This window comes from Coptis chinensis, chromosome 7, assembly GCF_015680905.1.
Source record: "Coptis chinensis isolate HL-2020 chromosome 7, ASM1568090v1, whole genome shotgun sequence".
NCBI classification, from domain to species: domain Eukaryota; kingdom Viridiplantae; phylum Streptophyta; class Magnoliopsida; order Ranunculales; family Ranunculaceae; genus Coptis; species Coptis chinensis.
In genome coordinates, this window is record NC_141462.1 from 18232006 (window position 1) to 18246293 (window position 14288).

The 14288-nt window shown below is 34.5% G+C and overlaps 1 protein-coding gene, 1 long non-coding RNA gene and 1 pseudogene across 4 annotated transcripts in view; 2 read left to right on the forward strand and 1 right to left on the reverse strand.

Annotated features, from left to right (window-relative positions):
- The first annotated feature begins 736 nt into the window (after window positions 1-736).
- On the forward strand, window positions 737-5004 carry LOC147486399 (uncharacterized). Of its 2 annotated transcripts, XM_086572482.1 has the most exons (5): window positions 737-994; window positions 1995-2162; window positions 3760-4058; window positions 4099-4137; window positions 4262-5004. In XM_086572482.1, the coding sequence occupies exons 2-3, from the start codon at window positions 2028-2030 to the stop codon at window positions 4054-4056; spliced, it is 432 nt and encodes a 143-aa protein (XP_086428608.1). In that variant the 5' UTR covers window positions 737-994; window positions 1995-2027; the 3' UTR covers window positions 4057-4058; window positions 4099-4137; window positions 4262-5004. The 2 variants fall into 2 exon arrangements, with proteins under 2 accessions (XP_086428608.1, XP_086428607.1); XM_086572481.1 differs by lacking the exon at window positions 4099-4137 and having other exon boundaries at window positions 750-994; window positions 3760-4070; window positions 4262-4998.
- Window positions 5005-6331: 1327 nt separating this feature from the next.
- Window positions 6332-10727, reverse strand: LOC147486400 (proline transporter 1-like; annotated as a pseudogene). The gene is made up of 4 exons (XR_015200966.1): window positions 10608-10727; window positions 9450-9663; window positions 6895-7351; window positions 6332-6563 (listed from the first exon to the last, which is right to left on the reverse strand). The product of XR_015200966.1 is annotated as a proline transporter 1-like (transcript).
- Window positions 10728-11571: 844 nt separating this feature from the next.
- Window positions 11572-14288, forward strand: part of LOC147486401 (uncharacterized) — a 30944-nt gene continuing 28227 nt past the window's right edge. Inside the window, exon 1 of the long non-coding RNA XR_015200967.1 lies at window positions 11572-11785. This is a non-coding gene — a long non-coding RNA (uncharacterized LOC147486401). The remainder of the gene's footprint in view (window positions 11786-14288) is intronic.

Below are 14288 nucleotides of genomic sequence, written 5' to 3' on the forward strand. Positions count from 1 at the left end.
TGTACTCACAACTTGTCTCAAAAAGGGAAAAAAAATGCGATAGAAGTCGAGAGGAAGAAGAAAACAGTATTGGCGGCTGGCTTGGCTTGGCTTGGCTTGGGCTGAAGGGAAAAACAAAAAAGAATTGATTTTGACTTGCCACGTGGCTAATTCATAGTCCTTGATTTTAAACATATCTTAGGGTCAACAACTTGAGTGAAACTAAATGTCACGTATATTTGTCTCTTGAAGAATAATTTTGGTATTAGGTGAAATACTAATTTGGTTCTATCCAAGGCCCAAAATTTCGATCCATCGGAATGGAAGTTTTTGGAAAAAATCGAGATATATCGGATATCTCGTTTTTTTGACCAAATCAAAGAGAAGAAATCGTAATATGGGGATTTATTATAAACGGGTGACAAATGTGGGAGGTTTACACAAATTAACCCTTCTATCTAATAGAGATGTAACATTCATGTGCGATTTGGTTCTATCACCATTTACACTTGAGGGTATTTCTCATGGTTTACCTAATTCCATATAATTTTTAAAGCATATATTTTGTAAAAAATTTAAAATCTTTGATTGTTATGAGGCAGTTTTCCTTTGAATTATTAATGAAATTCCAATTCAATGCTATAAGAATTGGAGGACGCTAAACTGACTATTTTGACCAACTAGGCTACACTAGCGATTAAGTACAAAAAATATTCGTTTTGACCAAACCGACCAGCTGATCTTAAAACACGCCGAGAGCAGCTGATCGAGTTCCTTTCTCTCTCCAAAACACAAAATTCAAGAAAATTTCCCTCCACTCTCTTTCCCACCTTCTCTCCAAAATACAAAACTCAATAAAATTTCTTCTACTCCAGATTAGCAATGGAAGATGTGAAAGTATTGATAACCGCAAAGTTTTTGAACGTTGATCTTGTTGTACAAATTCGAAGTGAGTACCAAAAAAAAATTTCCATCGGTGAACTTGTGGTGGTGATTCTGTTAATCTGCAAAAGACGTAAGTTTCAATTCATTGCTGAAAATGAGCTTATGTTTAGATGTTTAGTTTTGGATCTTAAAGGTCAGATTATCATTTTGTGTTTTATGTATGCGTTTAGATGTTTTCGGATCTGTGTATATGTTTCAATGTTAGTCTGCTAGAGAAAGCAGTATTTAATTAAGTGTGTTTGTAGATACTTGTTGCGATTTGCTAATCAGCTAAAATAGTTGTTTAATGTCTGCTTTTATTGGTTTGCATTTGATGATGATTAGTATATTAGGTTGACGTCTAGGGTCGTGTACCGTTCACCTTGAGAATGCTTATGACCTGTTTTTGTACTCTGGAATTCTGAACTTCAAAGTCCAAAAAATTGTGATCAATGTGTCAAAGTGGTCCTTATTAGTATGGAGTGATGTATCTCTATGATATTAACACCTGCATAGTTGTTCTTGGGCATTTAGTATTAATAACACCATCCCAATCTCAAGTTTGCTGCATCAATATTCTCGTGTATCTGTTGCTTACACCTGATTCCGTGATTCATATGTTAATTTAATGCTCTTTTAGTTGTAACTTATTATAAGATTAAGGAACGTCAAAAGAACGTATCTATATGTTCATATATATCAGATTGTTGCGTTTCTTATGCTGTTCTACTGAAATTTCAATATTAGCCACTAATAAACAGCAGTTCACATTATTGTAGCTGTTTTCTCACATTTTCTTGAATGAGTGATTCACAATCAGGAAAGATGTATTCTTTGTAAGTTGGAATGGTAGTTAGATCTATCATTTAAGTGTAAATTCTTTATATTCATAATTTACGCGATCAGGCGACATTGGTTAGATCTAAAAGAGAGATTGATTTTGTTAATTGTATAAAATGAAGATATCTTCAGCATTTGTTAGTAACTTAGTATTTGTAGGCTCTGGTTCTAATTCCTAAGTTTTAATGTTTGGAATGTGGAACGTTATTAGTTTAGTTAATTTTTTGTTTTATTTTGCTCTTTTGTTTTAGTGCTCCAACTGCCACAAAGATGGAACCATAAAAATGGAGCCAGGGCATGGGACCGCTTTGAGAAAGGAAGTGGCGAATGCTGGTTCTTACTCTCCACTAATGCGGTTTCACTTCAAGAATTTAAGGCCCTTGATGTGCTATTTTGACAAAGGCTGGAAAGTTCAAGCGGTAAGTGTCAATGCGTCATCGTAGTTTTTCATTAGCTTTCCTTATGTTTTTAATTCAGTAGAAGATTTTTCAGATGCTAGTTGGCCTTTTAAATACCTCTAGCTTCTATGTGTTAGTCATACAAAGGCATAGGAAATACAGAAATAGTAGAGCAGGTTCTCCAATGGACTGGGAAGCAACACACCCAATCATTTCTTCCGGTGCTACAAGTGATTGGAGAAAAAACGAGTTTCTATCTCACCAATAACCCAGTCAAAAGCTTCTTTAGTCAGCCTATATTCTTTCAACACCCTCTTACTGGCAAACGTGCTGCGGAGCAAGATGTTAAAGTAAAGGGTGGCATTTTTGTGGGCTTAGACATGCCTTATTCAACACTTGAAAGCAGCTGAATGAGTCAGGAAAACAACAAACAAACATTACAGATCTTGTTTAACAAAAATGAAATAGAGACATTTTTCGTAACCTGGTTCACTCTGTTCTTGAAAGATTCCATCATAATTCTCCCAGGTTCAGGTTCTAACTGCTTTTCCTGTGCATGTTTAATAAGTTCTTTTACTTCATCTTTCGCATCAGAAATTGTTTTGTTAATTTTCTCTATAGTTGCTGCATCAGCAATTTTGTCCCCAGTCCCAATACTAAAAACATTTTGTAGAAGCCAATAATTAACAAGCAATTGGGTATGTCCCAAAAATTTGTGAGCTGCATCGGGACCAACTTCTTCCCTGTGCATGAAATACAAGCATTAGATACTTGAGCAATAACGAAATTTACTTCAAATCTTGAGACCTACATCAAGAAAAGATTAACATATGCATACCAGATGACCACGTATAAGACTTCCAGTAGATGTTCCGAGATTTTTCTCGCACAGAGTTCCAGTAAGAAGCTCCCCTCTCTCTATGCGAATTTGGGTGTCTCCTGGGGTATGTCTTGTTTCAGCTTCTGAATGCCATGCTGAAGTTCTCATAAGGTTTATTTGCTTTGGAATGATGAGACTGAACACTTGTTTTCCAGAGGGCTAGGCACCAGAATAGCTGGGTCAGGTATTTTCCCATCAAAATCTTCCCACCACATCAATTTGTTCATAAAGACATCCTACACCAATTCACTTGAATGATTAATTTTAAACAGAACCAATATTTAAATGTACACATGATGAAGATGAAAGTAAGATGGGCACCTTCTCAATAAATGTGTCCCTTTTAGTGATCTTCCGAGACCCTAAGAAAGTATCTTGGACAATCCCCATAACGGGCCTATTAGCTTGGGGTGACACAATGCACTTAGGAACCATCATGAGTTCCAAGACCTCTGCTCTGGTTTCAAAGGACCGAGGAACATGCATATTCATTTCATCACCATCAAAATCAGCGTTGTATGGGGATGTCACAGACAAGTTCAAGCGAAAGGTTGAGTATGGCACAATCTTTATTCTATTCCCCATAATGGACATCTTATGCAGACTAGGCTGTCGGTTAAAGAACACATAGTCCCCATCAATTAAGTGTCTATACTAACATCTATACTGTGATTTGAACTTTGTTTTCTCACACCACTGTTTTTGTTCTCAAGTTGTTGATTACATTTTTTTTTTCAGATTGAAGGGACTACATTCAGCAACATAGATGTGTCTCAGAATTTTATCACCTTTTGTGACCGGTCAACCGATTTTTTGGTTCCATTGGAGGTTGGCATTTCGGACTTCAAAGCAAAGATGGAGTCTCACAAGTTGGCTTGTGCGCACTGTGAGTTTGTGTGTGATCTCAAGGAAGAGCTGAAGGCCCATTCTGTGTATCATGGATGCTACAGGTTCGAATGTGCAGGCTGTTGGAACTGCTTCAGCTCTAAGAAAACACTTGGTCAGCACATTAAATCAGTCTGCAAATACCGTTGAGTTCTTTCTCACAGGTAAAGTTGTCATTGTGTTGTTATGCTCTCTTTCTATTCTTTTGATAAAATGTTTCTGCAAATATAGGTAACCCTTTATGGTTGTTATGGAAATATATATTTATTTTTGTTCCTTTGATTCTTCTATTTCATACTGTATAGTTATTTTGATCTTTTAACTTATTAGTATTTTTTGCAATTTTCCTTCTCAGGGTTATTGCTAACCCGAACCAGTGCTCCTGTGGCAGAAATTCATATTCACCAGCCAGCTACACAAGTTTTGTTTCATTTGAGTCCACTATTAGAATTTGCATCTATTGTAACATGGAACGGTTTCAGATTCATATATAGTATGGCTGTACATTTGACTGTATATAGTATGGTAGTACTATTGATTTTCTGCTTTTCAACTTTGTTGGCTCTTGGATGCTGTGGACTGAAATGGGAACTGTTGCTCATTGCTGTTTTTTGCTAAACATATATATCACTGCATCTTGTGGTTAATTTGTCGATGTTTCATGGATTATCGTGGAATGGAGAAACAGTTACTTCTCTTAAAGTGGACTCTTAAATTAGCTGATTATTTTTTGGAATCAACTTCTGACACCAATTGAGAGCTTAGCGCAACTGGAAGCATTGTGTGCTAGGCTATACAATTCACAGGACTCAGCTGAACGAGCTCATGCAGAGAGCATTCTGAAATGATTTTCGGTAAACATTAATTTTGTATATATCAGTGTCAGTACATTCTGGAGTCTGGACAATGCATTGACCTCTGTATGTGTTGATGTTGGCGAGTTTGAGTTTGCTAAAGCAATTGACTGAGCACAGCCTCTCTTTTCAGCTTCGCCTGGATATCTGTGATGTTCTCTTTCTAGTTACGCCATGTTTCGGTTGTTTCTGCATAACTTTTGTTTCAGGATTCCTTTTTGTTGGCACTTAGCCTTTAGTTTTGATAAATTTATAATGGTGTTATTACTGTTTCATTTCATTACGCATGTTCATTTTTTATATATTTTCGGCAAGTAAGATAAGTGTCCATATCAATCCGATGTTCCCTGCATGGCTGCATGTATGTTCATATGTGCAATTATGTGAACTATATTTACAGTAGCAATGAAAGTTTAGGTTATTCTCGAAAAAGAAAAAAGAAAAAGAAAGAAAGAAAGAAAGTTTAGGTATTCTTTGATTTTCTTCTTAATTGACAAATCTAAACAGTTCATACTATTCGCTTTTGTAATGAAAGGTCACCTAGCCGACAAACAGTTTTGGTCGGATAGCAATATGTTTATCTTCCTCGTAGAAAAAAAAGGACCACCACAATAACGAAAATACTTGCAATGACATCTTAGGTTTAGTAGGATCTGACGATAAAATTGCACTAGAAACCGTTTCAAATCATTAATCTGATGAGACCACGACCCCATTGATCTGGTGGTAGTTTGGATGATTATTGGCTAGTTTGGTCATGGGATCTAGTCGTGGTAACACCCAAAGGAAGCAAAAAAAAAATCATTACTCTGAGGTCCAAGCTTGAGAAGCTACCAAGTTTATGTAAAGGTTCAAGTTTTCAAACGGAACATTTGCCACGTACAACTTTATAATCAATTCCACAAATAAAGCAAGAAATATAGATTAAAATAAAGTTGGGTAGGGTGGCATGACAGTAAAGAGCTTTCGCCTCCCTCCATATAACTTTTGCACATCCTGAACAAGAATGAGATTATGAATCTTGAAGGCTTGAACACTTCACAAAACATCAAACCAATTTGAAAAACTATCTTTAGCCAAGTGTCTAGCAGGTTTATATATATAAAAAAAAAACTATGGGGCTTCCTACAACCACATGATGAATAGCGTCTGATTTGGGCTAAGCATTCAATCAAGAAGCTGCCTATTTGCACAATTTGGATAATGAAAAGCGCGTCATAAAAATTAAATTTGGAATTGGCATTGGCATCTTAATCGCAAAACACACAAAAATTTTCTTTTGTAAGATAGAATTTGTTTTCTGCCCGTATACCAAGCAGAGCTAGTCAATGGAGAATCTGTTGTGTTTCTTCCTTCATGGCCATGGGAACAAGGTTGTCCTAAAATGACAGTAGTCAATGAGGGGTCTGAGATTATTTACTGTATCAGGAAACTGGTGAAATATTCTCCTTCTTTGTGAGTAACTAACATAGGGATATTGAGCATGGACCATCACAAAACATTTTCAGGTCCATTATGGGGTTTAGGAGGGGTTTAGTAGTCAGCAATACAGTTACAGTTAAAATACTATATCATGGCAATCCACAAACGTATGATTAAAAACAGGAACAAAGTTTCAAGCATATATTACAGATGAATGTTCTGAGAAATAGGTTAATAACCCAAACAAAATCGATGATAAATTAGAATTGTAAGTATTGTTAAGCACAATCAACACTTTTGGGCATTTTCCTTGGTCAAGGACTCAAGGTAGAATACTCCTTGCAAGGTACGGAATAAATAGCTTACACTTTTCTTTTGAATCTTAATGTAAAAAATGTTTGTTATTTTAGAATAACAAAGTGAATATAAATGGATAATTTTATGCTATCTATTTTAAACACTAACTTGATTTCTTGTTAAACAAAATATATATTATATTTGAGGAGAAGAGATGGATTATCGAAAAAAATAAATAATAAATAAATTTATTTAAAATATGAACAAAATATATTTTACGGTTTATTTTCATATTTTGTTTATTTTCAGAATATATATATATGTAATTCTATTTTTAACAAAGTGGATATTTTTGATGCTTAAAACTTAAGTTTAAGAGGCTCTGAATGCTGAATTCAAAAAAAACAAACAACCCCTTAAACTTTTGACTACCTAAAACTAAATCTAAAACCTTAAAGATATGCTAGATTTATCGAAGTCCATACTGACAAACAAGCTCATCATAGATCAGCAAAGAGATGGTAAGTCTTTGAATCTACTGCAATGAGCCTTAAAGCTGCAACTGCGGCAGCAAAAGACATGCAAGCAAACACAAAAACATTAAGCCAATGCCATGACTTCGCACTGTCGTCAACTTGTTCTTTTTCACTGTCAGGTGATTTGCAAGGATGAATGTGAGAGGGAATGTGCTGATGGCTCCTGTAAGGCTCATAAAATCTCCAAGGAACGGCAACAAAACAGAAACCAATGTGTTTACAGTTAAGTAACCACCTCTTACAGCAATTCTGAATGACAAATTACAGAGAGAATGCACTTCCCTTAGATCTACCGTATCTTGTGTCCAAGTATTCATACATTGAACTTGCAAATATCTGCATTGCAAAGACTCTTAATGTTAGTTCAGAAATAATAACATAGCTTTTGGAAAGAGAATACAAACGTAAAAATATGTACAGTAAAAGTGGTAACTTAAATCTTAAACTGCCAAGGAATGGTAGAGTATAGTCATTCATATGATAGGTGATCTTCATGAACGTTTAGGTCACCAATTTACATAAACGACAGACATAATATTAGACACTGTTCAATGAAACCCAAAAAGGAATAAAATGAAATATCTAATTAATGATAAATGCCTATGAAACGACCCAATATATGGTAATGTCCAAGTGACCATATTGCCAATTATCCGACCCAGTGCAGTGTTGGCACATCAATACAGGCTGACTTATCAGCCATCGAAATTTGACTGAAACGCCACTTTCCAACCTACTATTTCACACAATTGGGTTTACACCATGTCTGTCCCCCTGTTGGAATTTCCCTAGAGTCGTATCTGCCGTCCTAAACACCATAACCTGAGGTAAATACTGCCAATTCCAGTCACTGCAAATACATTACGGACTGTGTTCTATCTCATCCAGGACATTAGACTAGGAAATCTGTTAACAAGTTGCACCAGTCCCAACTTCACTACGATTTGGGAATACCCCTTGCAAGGAGTAGCATCCGCCTTTTGTAACTTTCTCGTAATTAGTGGAATAAGAACTATGGAAAAAATTACAATATATCCTTACATGATTATAGGTCAACAAAGTTGCCTTTCACCTCTCTCTATACCCAATATGCTATAGAAGAGTGGTGCCACCATTTGATGGCTTCTTAAGATATCCGGATATAACATTCTAGAAATTGGGCTCTAGACACTTTCTTTAGTGTCTTTTTTGTCTAGAGAAAAACCAATATTATCTTTTGATTCTACTCCAATTTTAACAATATGTCACTTTTTGGGTGTATTAACTGTTTTTAAAACTTCTTATTTTTCCTTTTTACCCTTTCATTTGTAACTGCCAATTTCTTCCACAAATAAATAATACTGAAAATCTAATGTAAAGTCGTAGGTGTGTGTGTCAATCGAGGCCACTCATCAGGGCAAAGGGCGTGTGTATTGCTCCAAGATGTCTTGCAATCAAATAATACAATTGTCTTATAAAAAAAAACCCATTTGTCCTTTCACAATTTCACAATTTGAATTACATCAAACAAAGCTGAAACATGATATTCAAAATTATCAGAGATGCATTTTAAATTGTTAAAACTGTATTAAAATTAGTTGTAATCAACATACATTTTTTCCGTTTTTGAAGTTGATGTTTTCCACATTGTTTTGGTCTCTCTAGAAATTCATCTCACTTTTAATTGGAAATTTGTAGATTTTGGATGAATTTTAGTTATTTTGATTAACCCACTACTCTTTTGGTAACTGATTTAGTTCATAGTTTTTTTTTTGTTGAGACAAATGTCAAATTTCAGTTTTTATGGAGGAAAAACAAAAAAAAAGTTTGTTATTTCCTCTGAACATAAGAAATTTGCGTCTGTGTACCTATACCCAATTTTCTGATATAACATTGACAATATGATGTAAGGATAAAGACTGAATTAAGGCAGAATTCATTCAGTTATCTGTAGACTGATTTCTAATAGATTTCAGTTATCGGCAGTTATTATTAGTAATTAGAATTATCTACTTTTAGAATGCAGTCTAAAATAGACTGCCAAGTGTCCCTAGTAAGTTATTTCTATGAATTAGTGTTTCTTATATATAAAGACACTCTCATTGTAATGAATCTTCATGCAATTATCAATAAAATTCCATAAACTTGTATTATTTGTTCTTGATATTTCAAGAGTGTTCCTTGTGGATTCAAGGGTAACAATCGAATTGTAAGATGTGATCTACAATTCAACACTTCCGCAACGCCACAATACTATTTATCAAATTATTTAGGCAATCCAACATCAATTTGGCATAGGAAAACCCATTGGTAGGAGACATCATCAGGTTGGATGTTTGCAAGTGTGTAACAACCGAAAAAAATTCATTGAGGTTTGATGCATAAAATGTCATGAGAAGGCATACATGGGAAACCAATACATAAAGTTGAAAAATGTAAAGATGAGGACCCATACATGCAAAGCTATGACTGTGCAAAAAAGCGGCAATGTTGACGATTGTCTTCACCCAAACTGGACCAGACACACTGTTGAGGAGATATGTTGACGTTGTTGAACCAAAGGCCCAGTAGCCTTATAAAGCAGTGGCATACATTGGTATAACTCCAATTGTGAACTGAAAGTAGAGTGCTTTCATCATGTTCCCAACAACAGGCTGTTTCACCGTGGTCTGATAAAGCATTATAAAACATTTAGATGGAGAAAAAAACAGAAGGAAAATGCATATTAATTTTAGATATCAAACAATATCCTCTCATGGGATTGCCGTTAAAAAGTAAATACAGGATCAAAAATATGTGTGCGCTGACAAAAATTCAGATACTTTTCAATGGCCAAGTTTATCTCAATACTCATTTAAATCTTATCATATGAAGTTTATGGAAATCAGGAACTACAAGCTTCAAAGAATAAAGAGGTGCCACTTGACTTGAATTATCATCAGTTAATGAAAAAGTAAAACAAATGTAGAATACTAGAATGTTAAAGTATACTGATAGTTTGACATGCCACCTGACTTTCAAAGAAAATATTATGATACTGTTAAAGACCAAGTGCTATAATAATGGCAGATACAATAGCAATTACAATTGTTAATGAACAGTATTTGGCACCACAAAATTCTTGAAAGACAAAGGCACAAAACTTACTCAAATTACATCCCAATAAAAAAAAAAGGTGTTGATATTTCAAACAAAAAAGATATGAGCCACTCATCCTGTCTTGACTTTTTAGTATTAAAAACAGATTGAGCACCGACTTTTCTGATATGCAGAGCTTGAATGTCGTGCAAAAATATCTCAAAAATGAAGAAACTGCAGCACGAGCTCTAAGGTAAATGGTGAGTTTTGAACACGGGTGAGAGATTATTGTTTAGGTACCCTTGCATTTCATTTTCACATAGACAACAATAACTTGATAAATTACAGACAACTAGTATCCTTTAACAGAAAATGTTGCTTTGCCATTGGCCTAATTTAGTACTAAGAGATGAAAATTTATGCTCTCTCCATAGTAATTTCATATCATGCACATCAATCTTTAAATCATTTTGTTCAGTGTGTTGAAAACGACGGACACACAGAAACTATCAACAATTTGACATGCTTGGTATACCTGTATCTCTGGAAGCATTCCAGTGTTATATGCAAAAACAATATTTGCAGCTGCACCAATAGTAGTGAAGATCTTGCTAACATTTGTTCCAGGAATGCTGTAATCTCGAGCTGAAGCCTTTTATTCCTATAACGGGATTAAATTAAGCGAAAGACCGGTGCAGAAAACTTGTGTAGCGGTAAAAAATTAAGAAACAAAATAAAAAAGACGGACAATAGTCCCACACAAACTTTGTTTGGGGGATTGAGAAAAACTACGGTAGTTTGGGATAAATCCCTTTGCATGATCAGTATTACTAGAAAATGTGAAACCTAATGTACTTGATCTAGCATCAGTACATTATAACCCCAAGGCAAGGTAACATCTTACACGAACAGATCAGACCAGTGTACTGCACTTCCCCCTGATTCACTATAGGGAAAAGTTGGGCGCAATCAAAACTAATCTTTCAATGAAGAATATGTCAAGGGGGGAATCAAGAAATAGACAGGCAGCATGTAAAGTTGCAAACTGAACTGCCATGATGTAACTATAAAGCTTGGAACAATGGCATCTTTCAAAAATAAATAAGAAAGATACTAGAAACTGGTCTTTATATATTAGTCATTCCACTCCATGTAATGCAGGAATAAACAACCTGATCCTACCAAACATAATGTAATGACAACAATTTTTCACTATTATCTCCTTAGTCCTTTTTCATACCAAAACAAAGAAAAGTAGAAAACAGAGTAAGCAATATAACAGTAAGGGTGGGATAAGGTTCAACATTTTTAAGAGGCACTACTTGCTAGGATGTACAACGTGGCTCCAGCGTCCTGAATAGAGTAAGACAATAAGTTAATGGCTACCTGAGGGCCCTAAAAACTCTAGTTTGGTGAAGTGACAATGGTAACGGAGGAAGAGCTACAAGGAAAGAGGGGGGAGGGTTACGGAGACGAGTTAGATTAAATAGCGGGTGATTCTTTTCCTTTTCCTTTCTTTTCTTTTATTTTTTTATTTTTTGGGGGGGGCTTCGAGGGATCATACCACTTTGTAAAATGAACCAAGCCTTTATCATCCTCTTATAATTGAACATTGGTACTGTCAACCAACTATGACTTGTAATATTCAAGTGTCAGAGGAAGCAACAGATTACTGGAAGCTGGAAAGATTATCCTAGGGTCAGAGCCTCAGAGGTGATGTCTCGTGAGAGCTACAAACCTTCATCCCCTTCGTTTCCGACATTAAGAAATTCTGAATACTCTTTTCCTGGTTATACTTTGTAATTTTGTATATGACTATGGGCACTGTCATGCAAGGTCTCTATATGTCCAGCAAGGTCTCTATATCTAATATGTCTCTTCCCACCAATCTCATGAAGTTTAGCCATGTATCTAAAACAACATTCCAAACCAAAACAATATTAGTATTTAACATAATAATAAATGTTTATACGCTTAAAACTTACGGATTTTATGTACCTTGACTGATTTGGTGAGCGGTTTCAGGGACTTCAACGGAGAGGGAATGCTCGTCTACGTGGATTTGGGTGGGACCGGATTCAAAATCAGGCCTGCCCATGATTTGTTCTTGTTCTTGGTCTTGGTCTTGTTTTTGTGTTTGGAGGAGGAAAGAGCTCTCTTCGAATTCATCCTTATATAGACTACTTTAGAGCCAGCTAGTTTTTTTTTTTTTAATTAGGGGAGAGTTAATTACGGAATCTTTTTAATTTTCGAAAATTATTAGAGCATGGAATACAAGTGTCGTGATTGTATAGGGCTGGGAAATTAAATGTGGGAATACTAAAAACAGGAGGTTTTTATTGGGGGCACCTAATTTTGATACGAGTACCACCAAATTTGTCCCAAGGCCCAATTTCAATTCAAAACGACTTTAGAGGACAATGATTTTTTTATAATCACTCATAAGAACAAATTTCGGGATGAAAATAACCCATAAAACCAATTTTCGAGTGAAAATAACCCTCAAAAGGACAAATGACCCGAATTTGAAATAAATATTTTCCAATTCTACTTTTTCTGTCGTTTTGCTATGAACAATGAGTGTTCATACCTTACGATTGATGTATGAACAATGATTGTTCATATCCAAATATGTAAACGTACCTTATACAATATATTGATGTATGAACAATGATTGTTTATAACTCATGTTGAGATATAAATAATGATTGTTCATACTCCAATAGGTATTCTTACTGATCATACATTATGTTAAGGTATGAACATTGATTGTTCATACCCCAAATAAGTATCAACAATAAGAACAATTATTGTTCATACCCGAAATAAGCATGAACAATCATACTCCAATAAGTGTTTTTATTGATTATACATTATGTTTAGGTATGAACAACCATTGTTCATAAAGCTCATGTTGATGTATAAACAGTGATTATTCATACCCCAAATAGATATGAACAATGATCATACAGTATGAACAATAATTATTTTTCACATATAAACAATTATTGTTCATACCCCAAATAAGTATAAACAATGATTGTTCATACTCCAATCAGTTTTCTTATTGATCATACATTATGTTTAGGTGTGAACATTGATTGTTCATACCTCAAACATGTATGAACAATAATTGTTTATATGAACATTTTCATACCCCAAATAGATATGAACAATGATTGTTCATAACTCATATTGATGTATGAACAATGATTGTTCATACCCCAAATAGGTATGAACAATGATTGTTCATAGCAAGGCCGAAAGTTTCAGAATTTGAATATATTTCGGACCTTCCCAAAACCGATATATATCGAAAAATTGAAAAATCGGATTGATATATCGGTTTTGCCCATTTTGGTGATAATATTTTAAAAATCGGAAAATCGATATATATCGGAAATATCACCGACATATAACGATATATATCGGTCAACAAGTCAACAAAATCAGTCAAAAGTCAAACTGTCTAATCAAGTCAAACGATATATATCGAATACGTCAGAATATATCACTGATATATATATTTATATCGGTTTTATCGATATATATCGGTTTAAATTAATTTAATTTTTGGAGCTGATATTTCAAATGTTTCGAAGTCGGTAGGCTAAAAAAACGATAAATATCGGCGAAAAATCAATTTTTCAACCGATATTTTCGGCCCTGGTTCATAGCTTCATGTTGATGTATGAACAATGATTATTCATACTCTAATAAGTGTTCTTATTGATCATACATTATGTTGAGGTATGAACAATCGGGTATGAACATTGATTGTTCATACCTCAAATCAAGGCCCAAAATATCGATATCGATCAATATATCGGTGTACCCAAAAACCGATATATATCGGATATATCCATTTTTTTGGTGACCAATCCAAACTATTTAAAATATCGGATATATCAGAAATATAATATCGGAAATATATTGGAAATATCGGATTTATATTAAAAAATGGTCAAAAAGTCAACCGATATATATCGTAAATATCAGATATATCGATTATATCGGCGATATAAAGTTTTATATCGGAAATTCCAATATATATCGGAAAAAAGGGTTCTATATTCGGTGGATATATGTCGGAAATATCGATGTCGGTGTACCAAAATACTGATATATATCGGCAATATATTGGATATATCAGCGATATTTTGGTCCATGCCTCAAATAGATATGAACAATAATTGTTCATAACTCATGTTGATGT